The sequence below is a fragment of the Gossypium raimondii genome, chromosome 8, assembly GCF_025698545.1.
Source record: "Gossypium raimondii isolate GPD5lz chromosome 8, ASM2569854v1, whole genome shotgun sequence".
Lineage (NCBI taxonomy): Eukaryota > Viridiplantae > Streptophyta > Magnoliopsida > Malvales > Malvaceae > Gossypium > Gossypium raimondii.
Window position 1 is genome coordinate 395170 of NC_068572.1, and position 16837 is coordinate 412006.

General features: G+C 31.5%; 2 protein-coding genes across 2 annotated transcripts; both read right to left on the reverse strand.

The window, feature by feature from the left end:
- Positions 1–5837: 5837 nt before the first annotated feature.
- On the reverse strand, positions 5838–10453 carry LOC105789992 (vacuolar cation/proton exchanger 3). The gene is made up of 11 exons (XM_012617354.2): positions 10086–10453; positions 9928–9995; positions 9416–9444; positions 8917–9113; positions 7942–8160; positions 7494–7613; positions 7280–7396; positions 7154–7207; positions 6950–7066; positions 6765–6861; positions 5838–6271 (listed from the first exon to the last, which is right to left on the reverse strand). The coding sequence occupies exons 1-11, from the start codon at positions 10353–10355 to the stop codon at positions 6225–6227; spliced, it is 1335 nt and encodes a 444-aa protein (XP_012472808.1). The 5' UTR covers positions 10356–10453; the 3' UTR covers positions 5838–6224.
- Positions 10454–14136: 3683 nt separating this feature from the next.
- Positions 14137–16684, reverse strand: LOC105789993 (putative serine/threonine-protein kinase-like protein CCR3). Its single transcript, XM_012617355.2, has one exon. The coding sequence runs from the start codon at positions 16587–16589 to the stop codon at positions 14280–14282; it is 2310 nt and encodes a 769-aa protein (XP_012472809.1). The 5' UTR covers positions 16590–16684; the 3' UTR covers positions 14137–14279.
- Between the last annotated feature and the right edge of the window lie 153 nt (positions 16685–16837).

Sequence of the window (16837 nt, forward strand, 5' to 3'; positions counted from 1 at the left end):
AAACATAGAGGGAATGTCCTGTCCCTCGTTCGCCGCCGATGAACTTGAACCATCATGAGTCCCATAATGCGGCGGATACGTGTCAGACGGGCCGGGCATGCCGTACTGCGGCCGGGGGGAGCTAAACAGTTCAAAATCAAATGCATATTCGCCCTCTGCGTAGCTCGGATAATATTCCCCGCCCAACAAATCCGGATGATAGCCATGTGATTCCTCATTTGATTCTGATTGTCCGGGCTTTACCTGTTCTGTATGACAAAATGCCGTCGGATCCGGACCCATCGTGCTGTCTGCTTCCGATCCCCCAACTTGCTGAACGTACGGGGGGATCCGAATCCATCGTGCTGTCTGCTTCCGATCCCCCAATTTTCTAAATTTTTATTACTTTAAATAATAAAATATTATTCAAAGATATTTTATTGTTTTAAATTATTTTAGTACATTTTCTTTGAAATATTTTGTATTAATTGTTTCTGAATTTTAAAAAAGTTAGTAATACACTCTTACTTCTACCATTTGTTCGTATTTTTTTCTCCGCATTTTATTACTTTAAAAATATCATTAACTTAGTCTTTTATAATTTTACATTATTTCAATTGCATAATGTTTGAAATTTATTAATAAATAAGGAAGGATTAAAAGTAATTACCCACATATTGGTACCGCTTTTTATTCCCTCCATAACCATTTTTTCCTCTATTCTTTTGGTAAATAAAATAAAACTTTATAATATTTTGGTAATTTTTTAATATTTTGGTAAATAACCGAAATAAACCCTTTCCCCGCCTTTGGTCGTATTATTATTTTTCCGATTTTATTACTTTCAATAAAACTATATTCTTTTGTATCTTATTATTTTATATTATTTCACTACATTTTTCCAATTATTTGTATAAATTATTTCTGAATTTTTACAAACATTTACTAATCTGATCTTACTTGACCATTTATTCGTATTTTTTATCCATATTATTATTTTAAAAAATCGTAATTTTTATTTTATAATTTTACATTATTTCAATTTATTATGTTTTACATTTATTACATGTACATTTTTCGCATTTTTTCCGCATTTTATTATTTCGATAAATTTACAATTCTCGTTTTTCTTTTCGTATTTTATGTTTTCTTAAACATACTTCTTTGTCATTTTTCTTTTAATGCTATTTTCCTAAAATTTTAATTTCAAATTCATAAGTAAATTTCATAAAAAATTCCCTAATCAACATGCAATTTACTTTAACTTTTTTTTCATTCTAAATATATTTCATAAAATATATATGCTAAATAAAATAATAAAATAACTGTAATGTACATTACATAAATTTTAAACACACAAATATTACAAAAATTCAAATTTATAAATAAAATTACCTTTTTTTTCCCTTTTTTTTCCTTTCTTCCCTCTTCTTCTTTTTTTTTTCTCTTCTCCTTTCCCTTTCTTTCCTTCTTTCTTTCTTTTTTCTTCTCTTCTCCTTTTCTTCTTCTTTCTTTCCTTTTTTCTCTTCTCCTCTCCTTTCTTTCTTTCCTCTCCTTTCTTTCTTTCCTTTTTTCTCTTCTGCCCCCACCACCGACCCCCCATAAAACCAACTGGTGCCGCCAATGGTATTGGCACCATTGGTGCCGCCAATGGTTTTGGCACCTTTGGTGCCGCCAATACCATTGGCATGACCAGTAAATTGTCACATCATTCTGATTTTTTTTGCCGGTTCTGTTTTTTTTGATATATTTTGGTAAATAAAAAAAAATTGTAATATTTTGGTAAATAAAAACAAGTTGTAATATTTTGGTAAATTTTATTTTTTAATAATATTTTTGTAAAAACCCTATATATATATATTAAATATGCTTCACATCAGTTTATATTAAAAGTTAAATCAATGGAAGGACTCGATTGAAGTAATTAAATATTTTAATAATTGAGATAAAATTTTATATATTATTTTTATATTAGTTGATATTATTTTTATTTGTTTGTATGTATTTCGCATGTGAATAAAATTAGATTTTTCCATTTCTTTTACATATGTTTTTAATTTCAACACGGCTTGTTTCATGGACAAAGATGGAGGTGACGTGGAAAACATTTAAGTATGCCACGTTTCTATACCGCCGCCTCTCGCGAAATTTACTTTCCACCGACTTGTTTTTTCGCCACGTGTCCTTATCTATACCCTTTGTTTTGGTTAAAATTACATTTAAACCTGATTTTGGTTTGCATCAGTAAATCACTGGTAATAAAAGTGAATTGTGTTTTTTTTCGTACTTAATAAACGGCTCAATTACTTGAAAAGTAAATTTATTTTTCCATTAAAATTTTATTAATTTTTATTATTAAAAACTAATTTTCGTATGTCAACAAGAAATACGCGTGACATATAGGGGCGTAACTGGGAGGATTGGAAGGGCTCCGCCCTTCTAAAATAGAAAATTTTTTATTTAGGTCCTTTAAAATTTTTAAAATTTTAAATTAGTAGAGGTAAAATTACACTTTGCCCCCTAAAAATAATAAAATTTAATTTAATTCTTTAAAAATTATAAAGATATAGATTATTAAAATGGTGAAATTATATTTTTACTATCATAAAAATTACAATTTAATTTGGTTATGTTATCACCATGTCAATTTAATAGTAAAATGAATATAATTTTAAATAAAAATAATCAATTCACTCTTTAATCTAACGATAAAAATAAAATTATATGTCTTTTTAGTAGAGGGATGAAATGCAACTAACTTCTAATACAAATATCTTCAAATATACGAGATTAAAAATAAAAAAATTAGTAGTTTAATTTATTATAAATTGTATTAATTTTATTTAGATTAGATTTGTGATTAGGTGTTCCTCTAAATTCAAAGATTAATCATAGAGTTTGAAATTAAATGTTAAATCCAAAAGTAGGCTTTGGAAAAGAAAATGTAGAATGGACTTATCTTAAGCATGGCAACAATAGTGAATACCAAATATGGAAAATTCTAACAGAAAATAAATCTCAATTTTAAAAGAAAGTTTAATTTATATGAGATAAGATATTGTAATATGAGATAAAAAAGAAGAAGAAGCTAAATGCATCGTTTTTCTTAAATAATAATAAATTAACATGTGCTTAATTTTTTAAAGTTTAATATATTATTTAGTATTTGTGTTTGAATTTTTTAATGTAGTATTTTCGTTTTTTGTCCAATGTATTCAAGGGTGAAGGTAGAAAATTAGTTTAGGAATTGCAGTAAAATTTGTTGATTAAAATATGTTTATAAGTCATTGTACTCTTCGCAAATTTGTAATTTAGTCCTTATATTTTGTTTTCAGAATTTAGTCTATCTATTTTTCTAATTTCAAAACTTTCAACTGTTAACACTGGTAATCTCTTTTTTTTTGGTATTTTTAAATTAAAATTATACCGTATGAATTATATTATTATTTATGTATTAAAATGTCAAAATTAATAAAATTATTCATTCATTTATTTAAAAAAGCTAATTAATTTTTCAATATAAAATGCTCAAAAAAAAAAAGAAAAAAAGAATCTAATTGTGGAAAGCAAAGCCAAAAAAAGAGATGAGAAATGGAAGGTCCAAAAACCAAAAATGTTGAGGTAACCAAAAACGTTTACATCATCAAAAATATGGAAGGCTAGTAATTTCAACGGTTGATATTGATTATTTGACATTTTATAAAATTTTGATAACTCGAACTTAGAATGGCTCGAAAATAAATGTTTACTTAAAAAGATTTGAAGTCGATATGACTCGACTCGATAAATATGATTAATAAATTTGAATAATTAAAATTAAAATGATTTGAATTGAAATATATCTCAATTCAAAATAACCTAAAAATTTTAAAAGTTTGAATCGATCTAATCCCGATTCATTTAACCCAAAATCAAATACAATTCACCTAATTGACAAGTCTACTCATAAACATTGAAACAACATTTCCAAAGTATTGTCTAGATTCTAAGTTAGGTGTATAAACTTGATTTTGGTTAAATTGAAAAAATGAATAAATGTGAAGTTATCCCAAAGTTTAAATTAAAGGAATGGATGTCGTGTAAAAGTACGATAAATTTATAATTTAGTCCACATGTTTTACACACTTTCATAAATTTTTATATAATTGATATTTTAACAATTCATCTGTTGAATTTATTAGTATATAGCTGCAATTGTTGTATAAGTAAAGTTTCAAATCAATTATCAACAAGTGTTAGATGCGATAGTAAATCACATTATATTTTCATGGAGTCAGGACCCAAAAATTGTAAAATTACCTTGTAAACCCTTCAAAATTTTAAAATTACAAGTTAATATATAATGATAAAATTACACTCGACCTTCCAAAATTTATGATTTATCTCTATCTTTTTTAAAGCAATTTTCTGATTTCGTCTCTATTTTAAGAGACATTATTGAGAAAAATATTTATGATTCCCGAAAAGATTAAATTTTATAAAGTATAAAACGTAGATGAAAAATAATACAAAAATCGTTTGGCCCATGGAAAAGGAGTTGATTAGCGTAGTTGAGTTGGAGAAAGACGTGCATGAATGTGGATGGGAATATTGGCACACCATGCACGCACCAAAGCAGGTTGCAGGCTGACCACTCACTCCTTTCGTCCACTCATCCTCACACTCGTTTGTTTTCAAACCCAATCAAAGAATCAAATTTGAGAGGGTTAAATCAATCTCTTTTGGATTCAGTCTTCTTTGGAAACCCCAAGTGATACAAATTGATACAAGTCCTCTTTAGCTATATTTACGGCTATGAGATTTTCTCCACAAGAGATTAAATTTGCTGACAATTTTGGGTCCCAATACGAAATTTGTCACCAACTTGACGAGGTTTCGTTGTATTTTCAAAGCTAGCTGCAAGTCATGGTAATGGCAACCCCTTCAAATTCACACCATAACCATTTATCTTTAATTTTTCAATATAATATTTATTTTTATCCATAATCCCTTCAACTTGTAAATCAGAAAAAAAAACATATTTACGTGTATTTAGATTTTTGTTTTATTATTATTTAATAACATGAACATATTTTCACATTTTTTTATCTTTTTAATATATAAGTATAATGCGACAATTTTAAATAATAGACAGGTTACAGTGAAACAAGCAATTACTATAACAGCTTTATGTTTTGTTTATTTTGATCATGTCACGTAAAGTGGTAATTAGTTTGGAAAACATTGAGTAATTCGGATTTTATCATCCTTAATTAGTTTAGTGTGAAAATTCATAAACATTTAAGTTTTGTCTATTTTATCTTGGACCATTTTGATTTCAAATCATTTTAACCTTGATTTTTTTTTTCTAATCTTTTTAATCAAGTCGGGTTTAAAATAAGTTTGGGTCTAGGTCTTTTAGGTTTATTCTTTGGATTCTAGATTCATTTTGCCTCATCTGAAATAAAATGTGACTATCTAAAGATCTCATTATAGGGATTCTTTTAAATCAATGATTGAAATAAAAAGGATGAAAAAGAAACACCAATCTACCGTTAATCATGTCATGTAGGATTTGCATTGAGAAACGATAGTTTACTTTTTAACCAATTCAACCGGTTTCAACACTAAAGAAGGACTGATTTCCACAGAAAAGCAATGTATTCAATAACTGATTAGGTTCCAAGTTGACAGTACAATGTCTTAGTTTTTGATGTGGCTTGATCAAACAGCTGCTATCTCATCATTCTATCTTTTAACTGTTAGAAATTTCCATGTATGTATTTCAAAGAATTTCACATATCTCACATCCTTTAGATGCACCTATTAAAATAAGTTTATATAGTATTGATTTACTATAAGTTTATATGAGCTCTATATTCTCTTTAAAATAAATTTCTAACCACAACATTTCATTTAAAAAAGATATCCAAATTCCACAAGAATTCTTGGCAAATTTTACAAACATCTCAAATAAAAAAAAGCAAGTGGTATTTATGTTTGCTTTGGTAAGCATATAATGAAATGATGACAAAAACCTTATTAAGGAATCCCATAAACAGAGCTTGTTTACAAACAACATTTTCAAATGAGAAATGGGTTTTCTCCCTCTCTCTCTCAACTTGAAAAATGGCCTCAAACACTACTCCTTATCTTCTCAGTGCTCAAATTTCCAAAATGTAAATATTTTTCATACGGTCCAAGAAAATCGATGCTTGGAATGACGTCATCCTTGGGGTATTTCCGGTGTAAAAGGCGGCGGCCGCCTAGGCTGACAACGATGGGTTGAGTCCCGATTGGACATTAGTTTGATCTATAACAAGCAAATTGTGCCATTAACTAGTATTCACTACACCATAAATAAATAAAGGGATGCCATTGGAATTAGTTTTAATTTGGCTAATATATTTAAATACTCTAAATAAACCTTAATCTATGCGTTAAATTTCAGGGTTAAGATTTACGGCATTATTTTTTTCATCTATTAATATCTAATATACTGATCATCACCATTCAAACACGTGAGACCAGTGAAAATTAATTTGTAAATGGTAATTAAACATGCATTGGATATTAATGGACAAAAAGTAACAGAGTGAAATCAAACTCTAAATTTCAACTTCTTATATTAATTTTTGTTGATGCAATAGAAATCATATACACTTTAATACCGACATGAAATTTAAAAGAGTAATTGAATTTTTAATAGAGTGATTAAGTGTACCGTATCACATTTTATTTTTATTTAAAAAAGAGTTATTTAAACAGACCTTGTTAATATATTATCCTTTTAATTTTTTACTTACCCAGTGGTGCTGGAATTTTATGAACAAAAAAACATGCAGAAATGGCTGCATAACAAAGGCAAAGTACCACTCCTTTCATGTAATGTGAAGTTCCATCCTATAAAAGAAAATTATATTTATTACAACAATAAAATATAAACACTAAAATTTAGAAAGAAAATTAATTAAAAGTTGATTAATAAAACCTGTAGAGTAAAGGCAACAACAAGTATTGTTAAAGCAAGACAACCAGTTTCGAGAAGATTGAAATCAAGGTCCATTTTGATTCTCATAATCCACCCAACCACAACACATAATGGAACCTGTGGTATATACATATAATGTTAGAATTGATGGAGAGATTAAGACATTAAGTTGTTGAACATGACACTACAGGTTTAAAATCTTACAGCAAACATGGAGATTTGAGTTGCAGAACCCAAAGCAACACCCAAAGATATGTCCTGAAATTTAGGTTTCCAACAATCAAAACTCGCCAGGTATAGGTATAACGATAGATGTATATGATTGATTACCAGTTTGTTTTTAAAGGCGAAAATGATAGCTCCAGCATGTTCAGCTGCATTCCCTACAATGGGTATCAAAATTATGCTGATGAAGCTAATGGAAATGCCCCATGTTTCTGATGCAGCCTGAACCACCAAAAACACATACATATATAAATACATCAATGTGAACCATATATGTATGTATATATGTTATAGAATATGTATGGATGGATGGATGTACCTCAATTGTGCCCACCACATACTCAGATAGCAAAGCAATGATGAGTGTCATACCAACCAACCAGCTAAATCCACTCCAAAACCCTATCACTGCCTTTTCTTCATCTTCATCTTCAACTTCCTACACCATCATTATCAATTAGCATCACTTTCAGCTTCGAACTCGGGTTTAGAGGAGTCCATAGATCAATATCATGCATGGTTGCTTATGCTTGATTTGGTATGAAATACGACAAGTTCTTCCATACTTATAAATAATCCAGAATTCAGTTTCAACCATTAACAATGGTAAGATTCTTCTATTTAAATTCTTATACTGAATTCGATGGTGTTAAATTTTGAAACAAAATAGGAAAATTAAATTCCTTAAAATAGAAGTAAAGGATTAAATTTTCAAATATATAAACAGTATAAAGGCTTGGAGCATATTTTAACCGAAAAATAGTAACCTCTTGAGAGTCAAAAATCTGCCTATGAGTCTTAAGCTGGAAGACAATATATCCAATATAAGCAACAAGCATCACCACACTGCTTGCTCTTGACAGCTCCAATGTATATTCAGCAATGGAAACCCCAGTTTCAGGTTTTACTGCATATTTAAACATCAATGGCAACATATGGCAAAGCAATCCCAACAACAACAGCCCAGAGTTCACATCAGCTTGCTTCTGCACATATCATATATAATATATACACAAACATACAGCCCCAATGCATTATTATCAATAAATAACTTTTGGATAAATTACACTGGTAGTCATCAAATTATTGGTAAGTTTCTTTTTTCATCACTCAACTATTCGATAACTTTTTTGGGTAATCTGCTGCTAAATGGCTATCGGAAAGATGATGTGATAGTTTTTAAAATTAGCATAATAGTAACTTTAACCCTCAACATTTATATAACATTTACATATTGTGTGATTGAGTCTTTTTGCAGTTTTTTTAGACACTTTCACTTAAAAAGCTAAAAAATAAATAAATTTATCAACTAAATTTGATTGAAAATATACCAGAAATGAAAACATCAGAAATCCAAGATAATAATTTTCATTTTCTCATTCTTTTAAAATTCACTTAGCATCACAAAGAAAAGAAAACTTCAAAAAGATCAAATTACACAATGTATAAATGTTGAGGGTTAAATTATTTTAGAACCCAAACTAAATTGACACAATTAATAAATATTGAGGGTTAAAGTTGTAATTGTGCCAATTTTAAAAGCTCTGAAATTATATTTCCGTTAGTTATTTAATAGATAGTGACCAAATAAGAAAAAAAATCGAATAGTTGAGTGATTATTTTATAACTTTTTATAATTGGGTGACCGAAAAAAAAACTTACCAATAACTGGATGACTACCAGTGTAGTTTACCCTATTAATTTTCCAAAATTACTTATAGTATGATAAAGAAAGTCTTTACCCTATCATATCTTTGCTCTCTTTTGAGGTTGGCGAGGCCTCCACAAAGGAGAGAAGTGCCAAGAACAAGGAGGAGATTTGAGAGAATGGAGCCCATTAGAGAGTACTTGAGAACATGTATTTTGTTTCTGTAAAGTGCAAATAGTGCTATTATAAGCTCTGTTGCATTCCCACATGTTGCATTTAGGAGTCCTCCAACTGCAAATATTCCAATCCCATTATTATTTTTTATTTTCTTGATCCTTTAAAAACTGGGTTAATATACCATTTAATACTTGAGTTTGGCTTTAATGTTCAATTTGGTACCCAAGCCAAAACGGCATAATGTGGTCCAATGAATATTTCACATGAGTGCTAATGGGACAAAAAAATTCAAATACTAAATTGAACATTAAAACTAAATTTAGGTACTAAATAGTATATTAACCCAAAAAATCAAAATTTCCTATCTAAATGTTTGAAATGTAATATATATATATATATAATAATAATAATAATACCTGTTGGACCTGTAAAGTACGCAATTTGCCTGGATTTTATAGAAAGAAATCTTGTCAGAAATCTTGCATATAAATTATACTAGAATATATGTGCATGAAAAGAAAATGGATAATATGAAAATTAACCCTAAACTTTGTAACTTTTAACAATTCGGTACCTAAATTTATTTTAATAATTAGACACTCTAAGTTTAGTAAGTTATTAACCTCGTTACATAAAATATTGAAATGGCTTTGTTGATCAATACTAGGGTCAAATCCCAAGACAATTTTGGGTTTAGTTTTTGCCAAAATTTATTCACTTAACGAAGTTGGTATGATTTTATGGTTGTATTAATAGCAAATTTTGATAGAAAATACACTAATTGTGTTAACGATTGGACTAAATCTCAAACTCCATTCATCTGACCATTAAATTTGCTAACCAAATAAAAAGTGTAGGGATGTACGAAATCGTTAAAAAACATATTGTTCGAGGATCAATTTATAAATTAATATCCTATCAAACTTACTCAGTTAGGAAGCTAACACGCTCAGCAAGTGGTGTAAGTCCAAGCAAACTTAAAGCAAATACCCACGGCTACATTAAGATTAACAAAAACCCAGAAAAATTAAATAAAAAATGATAAAATTAAAGATAAATTAAATTAAATTTGAAAAAGAAACTTACTCTTCCAAACTTATAGAAATCAGCAGCAATGGCTAAAGGGATTGCAGGAAAAAGAACAGCAAGCTTAGTACCTAAAATCACTTCTTGCAAATTTGCTAACAACTCCCTAAGAATCCGAAATCGTATCGTTGACACCAGTATCGGGTCCGATTTCTTACGCATAAACGAACTCGACATGTTTTGTGCTGTCCTAATTGTAACACCATTGTTATTATTACAACATGTTTCTTTGTCCATCAAACTTTTGTTGGACCCTTCAGAGAACTCCATTGATACAAGAAGAAGAAGAAGGATTAAAGTGCAATTATAGGTTTTATTTTATTTTTGTTCGAAGAGAAATAATTTGTTAATAGTAAGAGCAAAGTGGGGAATGTTTTTTGATTTTTTATATGTGCATGGGATTTATATAGGGACATTAATTTTTATTTCTTTAGGGTTTTGCAGTTTCCTGGAATTTTCCAACCCTTTTGTTCCCATTCTTGCATGAGCTTTGAGCCCTTTAATTTACGTACTATAGTATCTAGTTTTCACCCTTGGAGAAAAATGAAAGTTGCAGGTACATATTTATACACATTTACGTTTATAAAGTTAAATTATGTATATATGGATCTATACGGGTTAATTTCTAGACTTTAAAATGGTTTAATTGAATCTTCAAGGCATTAGTATATAATATTACTAGAAGACACGTCAGATCTAAACTATATATGCAATAGGTACACATGTATTTATAATTTAATCAATGCGAGTTGGCATTTGACACCTAAGAAAATGATGTTAACAGAAATATGCGATTAATATGATGTTGATACTTTAATGATTTAATTAAAATATTTTAAAATTTGAGGAAACTTGCTGTAATTGATTTCTCTCTGTAGTAGAATATATTTATATTTGATTATATTAGTGAAATACCATTTATGTTATTTTAGAAGCTTAGAGCTATTTATTAATTTTTTACGGGTTTAACCTTTATATTTGAATTTATTAAATTAAATTTTATTATGTTAATTTACTATTTTCACGTAATATTAAAAAACTACATTATTTTAATTAATAATTATGTTTATTGACATTTTTAAAGTTACATAAACTTAATTTTGTGGATGATAGTATACTAAAAAGGGGTCAGAAATTTCTTGGTATTTTCAGGTCAGAGCTTCCTTTACAAAGAATCAAAGGGTTTTGTATGGCAAGATTTTTTGTGAAAAATGAAAGCAATCCAAATGATGAAAATGACAATCTTAAAAATGGTGTATGTACTGCCCCTCTCATATAAAGGAAGGTGTTGGACGAAATTTCCTCACCTTGCTTTTACTTTCCTTTTTTCTATAATAATACCATAGTATGAGAATGTATGAAGAAACACTTATAAACCAACTGGTTTAATTCTGATTTTGGTTCTCCTTTGAAGGTCCTAATTAATAATATAGCTAGTTTTTGCCGTTAAAGAGATGCTGGGGGAATGCTTTTGTAATTCACCAAAAAAAAAAATTTATTTCCATGTCATCTAGGAAGAAGATGGGAATTTTGTGTTATGAAGACTAAGATTGAATCATAATTTTTTGGAGGACTCAGATAACAAATTTATCAATATTTTGGGGGGTTAAATAGGAATTTTACCAATATTAAAGTCTCCGGAAGAAGTCTTCGAAGTGTTGTCTTTGGGGCAGCTGATCTGGTCCCTTAACAACGAATGATAATGTTGCCAAGGGGAGGGTTTTGCCTCCTTCAACAGAGAGCTATGTACGGGTCATAGAAAGGGTGCCTCAACCATACGTGGACGTACGATCACCACCAAGAGGCGACATGAGCATCTTGCCCTTGGTGGGATTTGAATCCCTGACCTATGCCATGTAAGTCACTTGTTGGGGTATACCGCATGTAGTACCACTTTGGCTAGCTAGCTCAAGTGATACCATATACCCCAATAGGTGACTTATATACTATAGTTAGGGGTTCAAATCCCACCAAGGGCGAGATGTCATGCCGCCTCTTGGTGGGTGGCCATACATCCACGTACGGTTGAGGCACCCCCTCTGTGAACCATACATGGCTCTCCGCGGGGGGAGGGGGCAAAAACTTCCCTCGAGGGACAATACCTTCTATTGTTGAGGGATTAGATTGGTGTCCCCAAGAACAACACTTCGAAGACTTCTTCCGGAGGAGTTGATCCACCCTCAACAAAAGTACTATTTGAAGAATGAGAGGTTAAGGCCTTTCTTGCTTATACCTCTTGGTGTTGACCTTATACATCATATATTTATCTACAACCAAGTAATAGTATTATCGTTTTGGACATACTAATAAAAGTTTGTTTAAAAAAATTATGTCATTGTTTCAATGGCAACAATTAATAAAGTCATCAGTTTGGACCTATTAATAATATTATAAAAGTAGAAAAATCAAATTATGTCAAATTAAAGTAAAAGGATGAAATCCCAAATTTCGACATAGTTAAAGGATTAAAACCACAATTAGAACTTGAAATGTTACATACCCAGTTTCACATGTAATTAGCCTCAGCCGACTCAATTTCCTTTGGACAAAAAAAAATTCCTATGCTTCCTTTTTAGGGTTAAATAACATTTAATCCTTGAATTTGCTAATTTTTTTAATTTAATCCCTAAACTTTTATTTTTCCACATCAGTTCTAGAACTTGGCGACTTTTCCCACTTTGGTCTTTAAACTTGGATTTTATTAAAGTGTGATGACGTGGTACTTTCAGATTAAAAATAAAAAATTGAAAAAATATAAAAATCTATATATTTAAAATATTCAGGTAATAATGCGACACAACAGTAACCTGTCAGATCATCCCACCTTAACAGATCCAAATTCAGTGACCAAATTAAAAAATTCGACAAAAAGAAATCTAAGTATTAATGTGAGATTTTTTCTAATTTAATAATATGAGAAAGTTATCAAATTTAAGGACCAAAAATAGTGTATTAATACTTTATTATTATTATTATTCTATACAACCTAACAACTAATGGGATCTCTGAATTTTGTGTTGGATTCTACATTTTCTTATTAGAAAAAAAAGACTTTAACAGCATAAGCCTTGAATTGTTAAGATCTTGACTTAGCAACATGTTATTTTCAAGACATGAAACGAAATCTGCCCAATCCTGTTTGAATTTCGACCAAGCATATGGAACTTGCTGCAATATTTTAAACCCTCACGTTCACAACATTTCCTTGATTCTCTCCAAGACAAAATCAGACAGCCTGGATTCAATTTTTTTTCAAGTAATTTCATTTTTTTAATATAAACTTCAGCTTTTTTATTGATTCCAAAATAGTCCCATTTTTTTTTCTGAAAGAATTAGAAACCATTAAGAGGAAGAAGAATGATGACCTCATGTTCGTAGATTTTCAAAATATATCTTGATTCTGGACCCCATTTGGTGTAATTATATGAAGGATTAATCGCACCAAATATCCCCAAACTATGGGCCAAGTTATAAATTGATCCCCACATTTCAAAACAGTCCTCAAAGTATGTATATCAACTTAGTTCTTCGATCAGCTTCTGTCGTTAGTTTAGGCATATTCGAATATGAAGTGGAGCATTTATAAAGCGCATGAATCAAATTGCAAACGTGTATGCACTTATAGTATGAAATTAAAAAGGCAAAAAGGCTATCTCAGGGGTGAAAGTAGAAAAATGTTTTTAGGGGAGTCTAAATTGAACTTTAATTACGCTCCATAGACGGACTTAATTGATATGATACTAATACTCTTATAATTTAAAATTTAACCTATAGTGTTTATAATTCCTTGTAAAGTCAACCTGTTCTCAATGTTATCCTTACCTGATTCAGATCCAAGTTAATGATTTAGGTTGGAATCTCCAGTGCATTTTAACGTACCATATTGTAATTAGAAATAACCTTAGATAGTTTATCGAAATTTAAATAGTCGCAGTAATTCGATGTTATGATCATTATTTTTCTACTTCGATTTTTCGTGTTATCGATATTCATCATGTAACTGATCACGACAACATTACTTAATAGGGTACTACTAAAGCAAGATTACAGGGACCGTAATCCAAGAACACATTCTGTTCACTTTCTTTTTCAATCTTTTTAATCATTCATTTACAAATCAAAGAATCATAAATAAGAATCAAAATTCTGGGTTTCTTTTGACAAAAAGAAAGGACTAAAATGCAATTAAAAAATTCAATCTGAAGGAAGTGAAATTGTAGTAGATGAAAGGCTAGCATGACTATTCTCACAAAGCGTTAAAGCTTTCTCTAAATTGGCAACAATGTCGGTCATATTAGGCCTTTCTTTTCCTTCCAAATTCACACAATTCATAGCTGTATAAGCCATTAATTCCACTGCCTCGACCTCGTGAATCTCTGGCACCCCGACTCTTGTATCGAGCACCGACTGGAGATCCCCGGTTGATATCCTTGGGCCGGCGTATTCGACTACCCCCATTGGTCCAGTTCTGTCTTCTCTGTTTCGAAAAACGGCTTTTCTTCCTGTTAAAAGCTCTAACAATACCACACCTAAGCCGTAAACATCGCTCTTTGGTGTCAATACATTTAGGACGTAGTATTCAGGATCTATGTACCCAACCGTACCGACTGCGGTGGTTGACATGAATTGTTGATCGGATTCCGGTCCCATCAACGATAATCCGAAATCCGAAACTCGAGCGGTCCAATTTGCATCTAATAGTATGTTGGAGGACTTTATGTCCCTATGAATTATAGGTGGTACTGCATAGTTATGAAGGTAATGAATCCCTCTTGCCGCGTCTAACCCAATTTTGATTCTCATTTTCCAAGAGTTTAGTTCGCTGCTTCCTTTTTCGATGTTGTTCGTGTTATGGAGATGATCGTGGAGTGAACCATTAGTCATGTAGTCGTAAACCAGAAGCCTCTCGTCGTTTTCTTGGCAGAATCCAATTAATCCCACTAAATGTTTATGGTGCAGCCTCGATAACAAAGCTAATTCCGATTCAAACGCGGTTTCCTTCTCTTGGAACTTCTTTGCTTTTTTCTCTAATGAGTCGTTTTCGCCTCTTTTAATAGCAACTTCACGACCGTCTCGAAGTTTGCCTCTATAAACAACCCCGAAACTCCCGGAACCGATACGGTTTTTGATCGAGAAGTTGTTGGAAGCATCGGCGAGCTCCGAGAACGAAAAGCTTTGGGTTTTCTCCGCTTGTTTCGATGACGACGACCCACTTCGTTGCCGGCTGAGTCTCCTCGAACTATTGTGTCGAAGCGAAAATGATCTTAAAGGTGGTGGAGCAATAGCATCATTAGCTACCGTGGGTTGCACGGAACTATTTGACCTGCAAAGCCAAGACCCACATTTCCATTGCCATAAACAGTAAAGAACACTGCAAATCCCTACAAAAGCACCAACTGATCCCACAATCAAAAACGCCATTGAAAGCTTGTTAATCCCTTTTGACGGCTCAGATCCTCGTGATGGTACCGGCTTTATCGGGACAGGGATCGGAAGCTCGGTTTGACACGGTTTACAAATGTTGCCTGAACCATAACACAGTGTCTCAGAATTCAAATAAGTACCACAATTACATGAACTTTTAACACATGGACCTGGAATCACCATTGGAACAGGAACATCACTTGTAAAGGCATTTCCCCAACAAATAATTGTCAAATTCCTTGTTGTTAACCCACAAATGAAATCCAAACCAGCAACAATGGTTTCAAATGAAACATCCTTAACTCTATTATTATCACCGCTTCCCCAACATTGAACCAAACCGTTTCTTCGTTGGATACCGCAACCGAAACCCCGTCCTGATGTTAAACCGGTGAATTCAAAAGCCGAACTGGTTGGAACATCGAGTTGGCCGGTTCCTTTACAGACAAGGAATCCTGTCTTGGTCAATCCACAAACATGGGAATCTCCTGCAACTAAATTCGACATAGACAAGTTACCAAACTGAGTTTGGATTTCAACACTAATTTCATTATAACCCCAACAAACAACTTTACTACTGTTCATCAAAATCCCACAGCTAAAACCATTCCCTGATGTGATCTTACTGAACTTTAAACCATCACCAGGTGATGAAAATGGTGAACCACGGTTCCCTCGCCAGCACCTAGCTATGCCGGAACTTACCTCTCTAGCACAAACATGGTCAACACCGACGGTTAAGTCGGTCAACGAGACATTATAGTTTAAATATATACGCTTTGGGTTGAACAAAGCTCGAGTGTCCCAACAATGGAGACTGAATCCACCTGATCTAAGTCCACAAAAGAAGGTTTTGCCACCGGAGATTGATTCGAATGATACGTTGGGTGATACCGAAACGTCGAGTTTGAGTCCGTTTTGGTAACATTGGACTCGTTGGGTTGGCTCGTTAGCTATGATACCACATATGGTGCCTGTGCCGTATACGACCGCAACCGTGGAGGCTGAGCCGATGGCGGCGACAACATGGATGGTAGCGGCGGTGAGGATCAAGAGGGAAATGGTGAAAAAGAAGGTCATTTCAAAGATGGTGCTGGTGGTTTATTGATGTTCTTCATTGAAAAAAAAAACCAGAACAAAAAAAAAAAACATAGGAACAGAAACAGGGAGCACGATGATAATGATAAAGAAAAGAGAGTCGTGTAATAAAACAATATAATATGATAATGAATAAAGATTAATTCATACATAAGTGCAAAGCATGTGGTCCCATGAAAATGGTGATGGTAGTTTCAGAAAACTTTTTTTTTTTTTTGGTTTTCAATCAA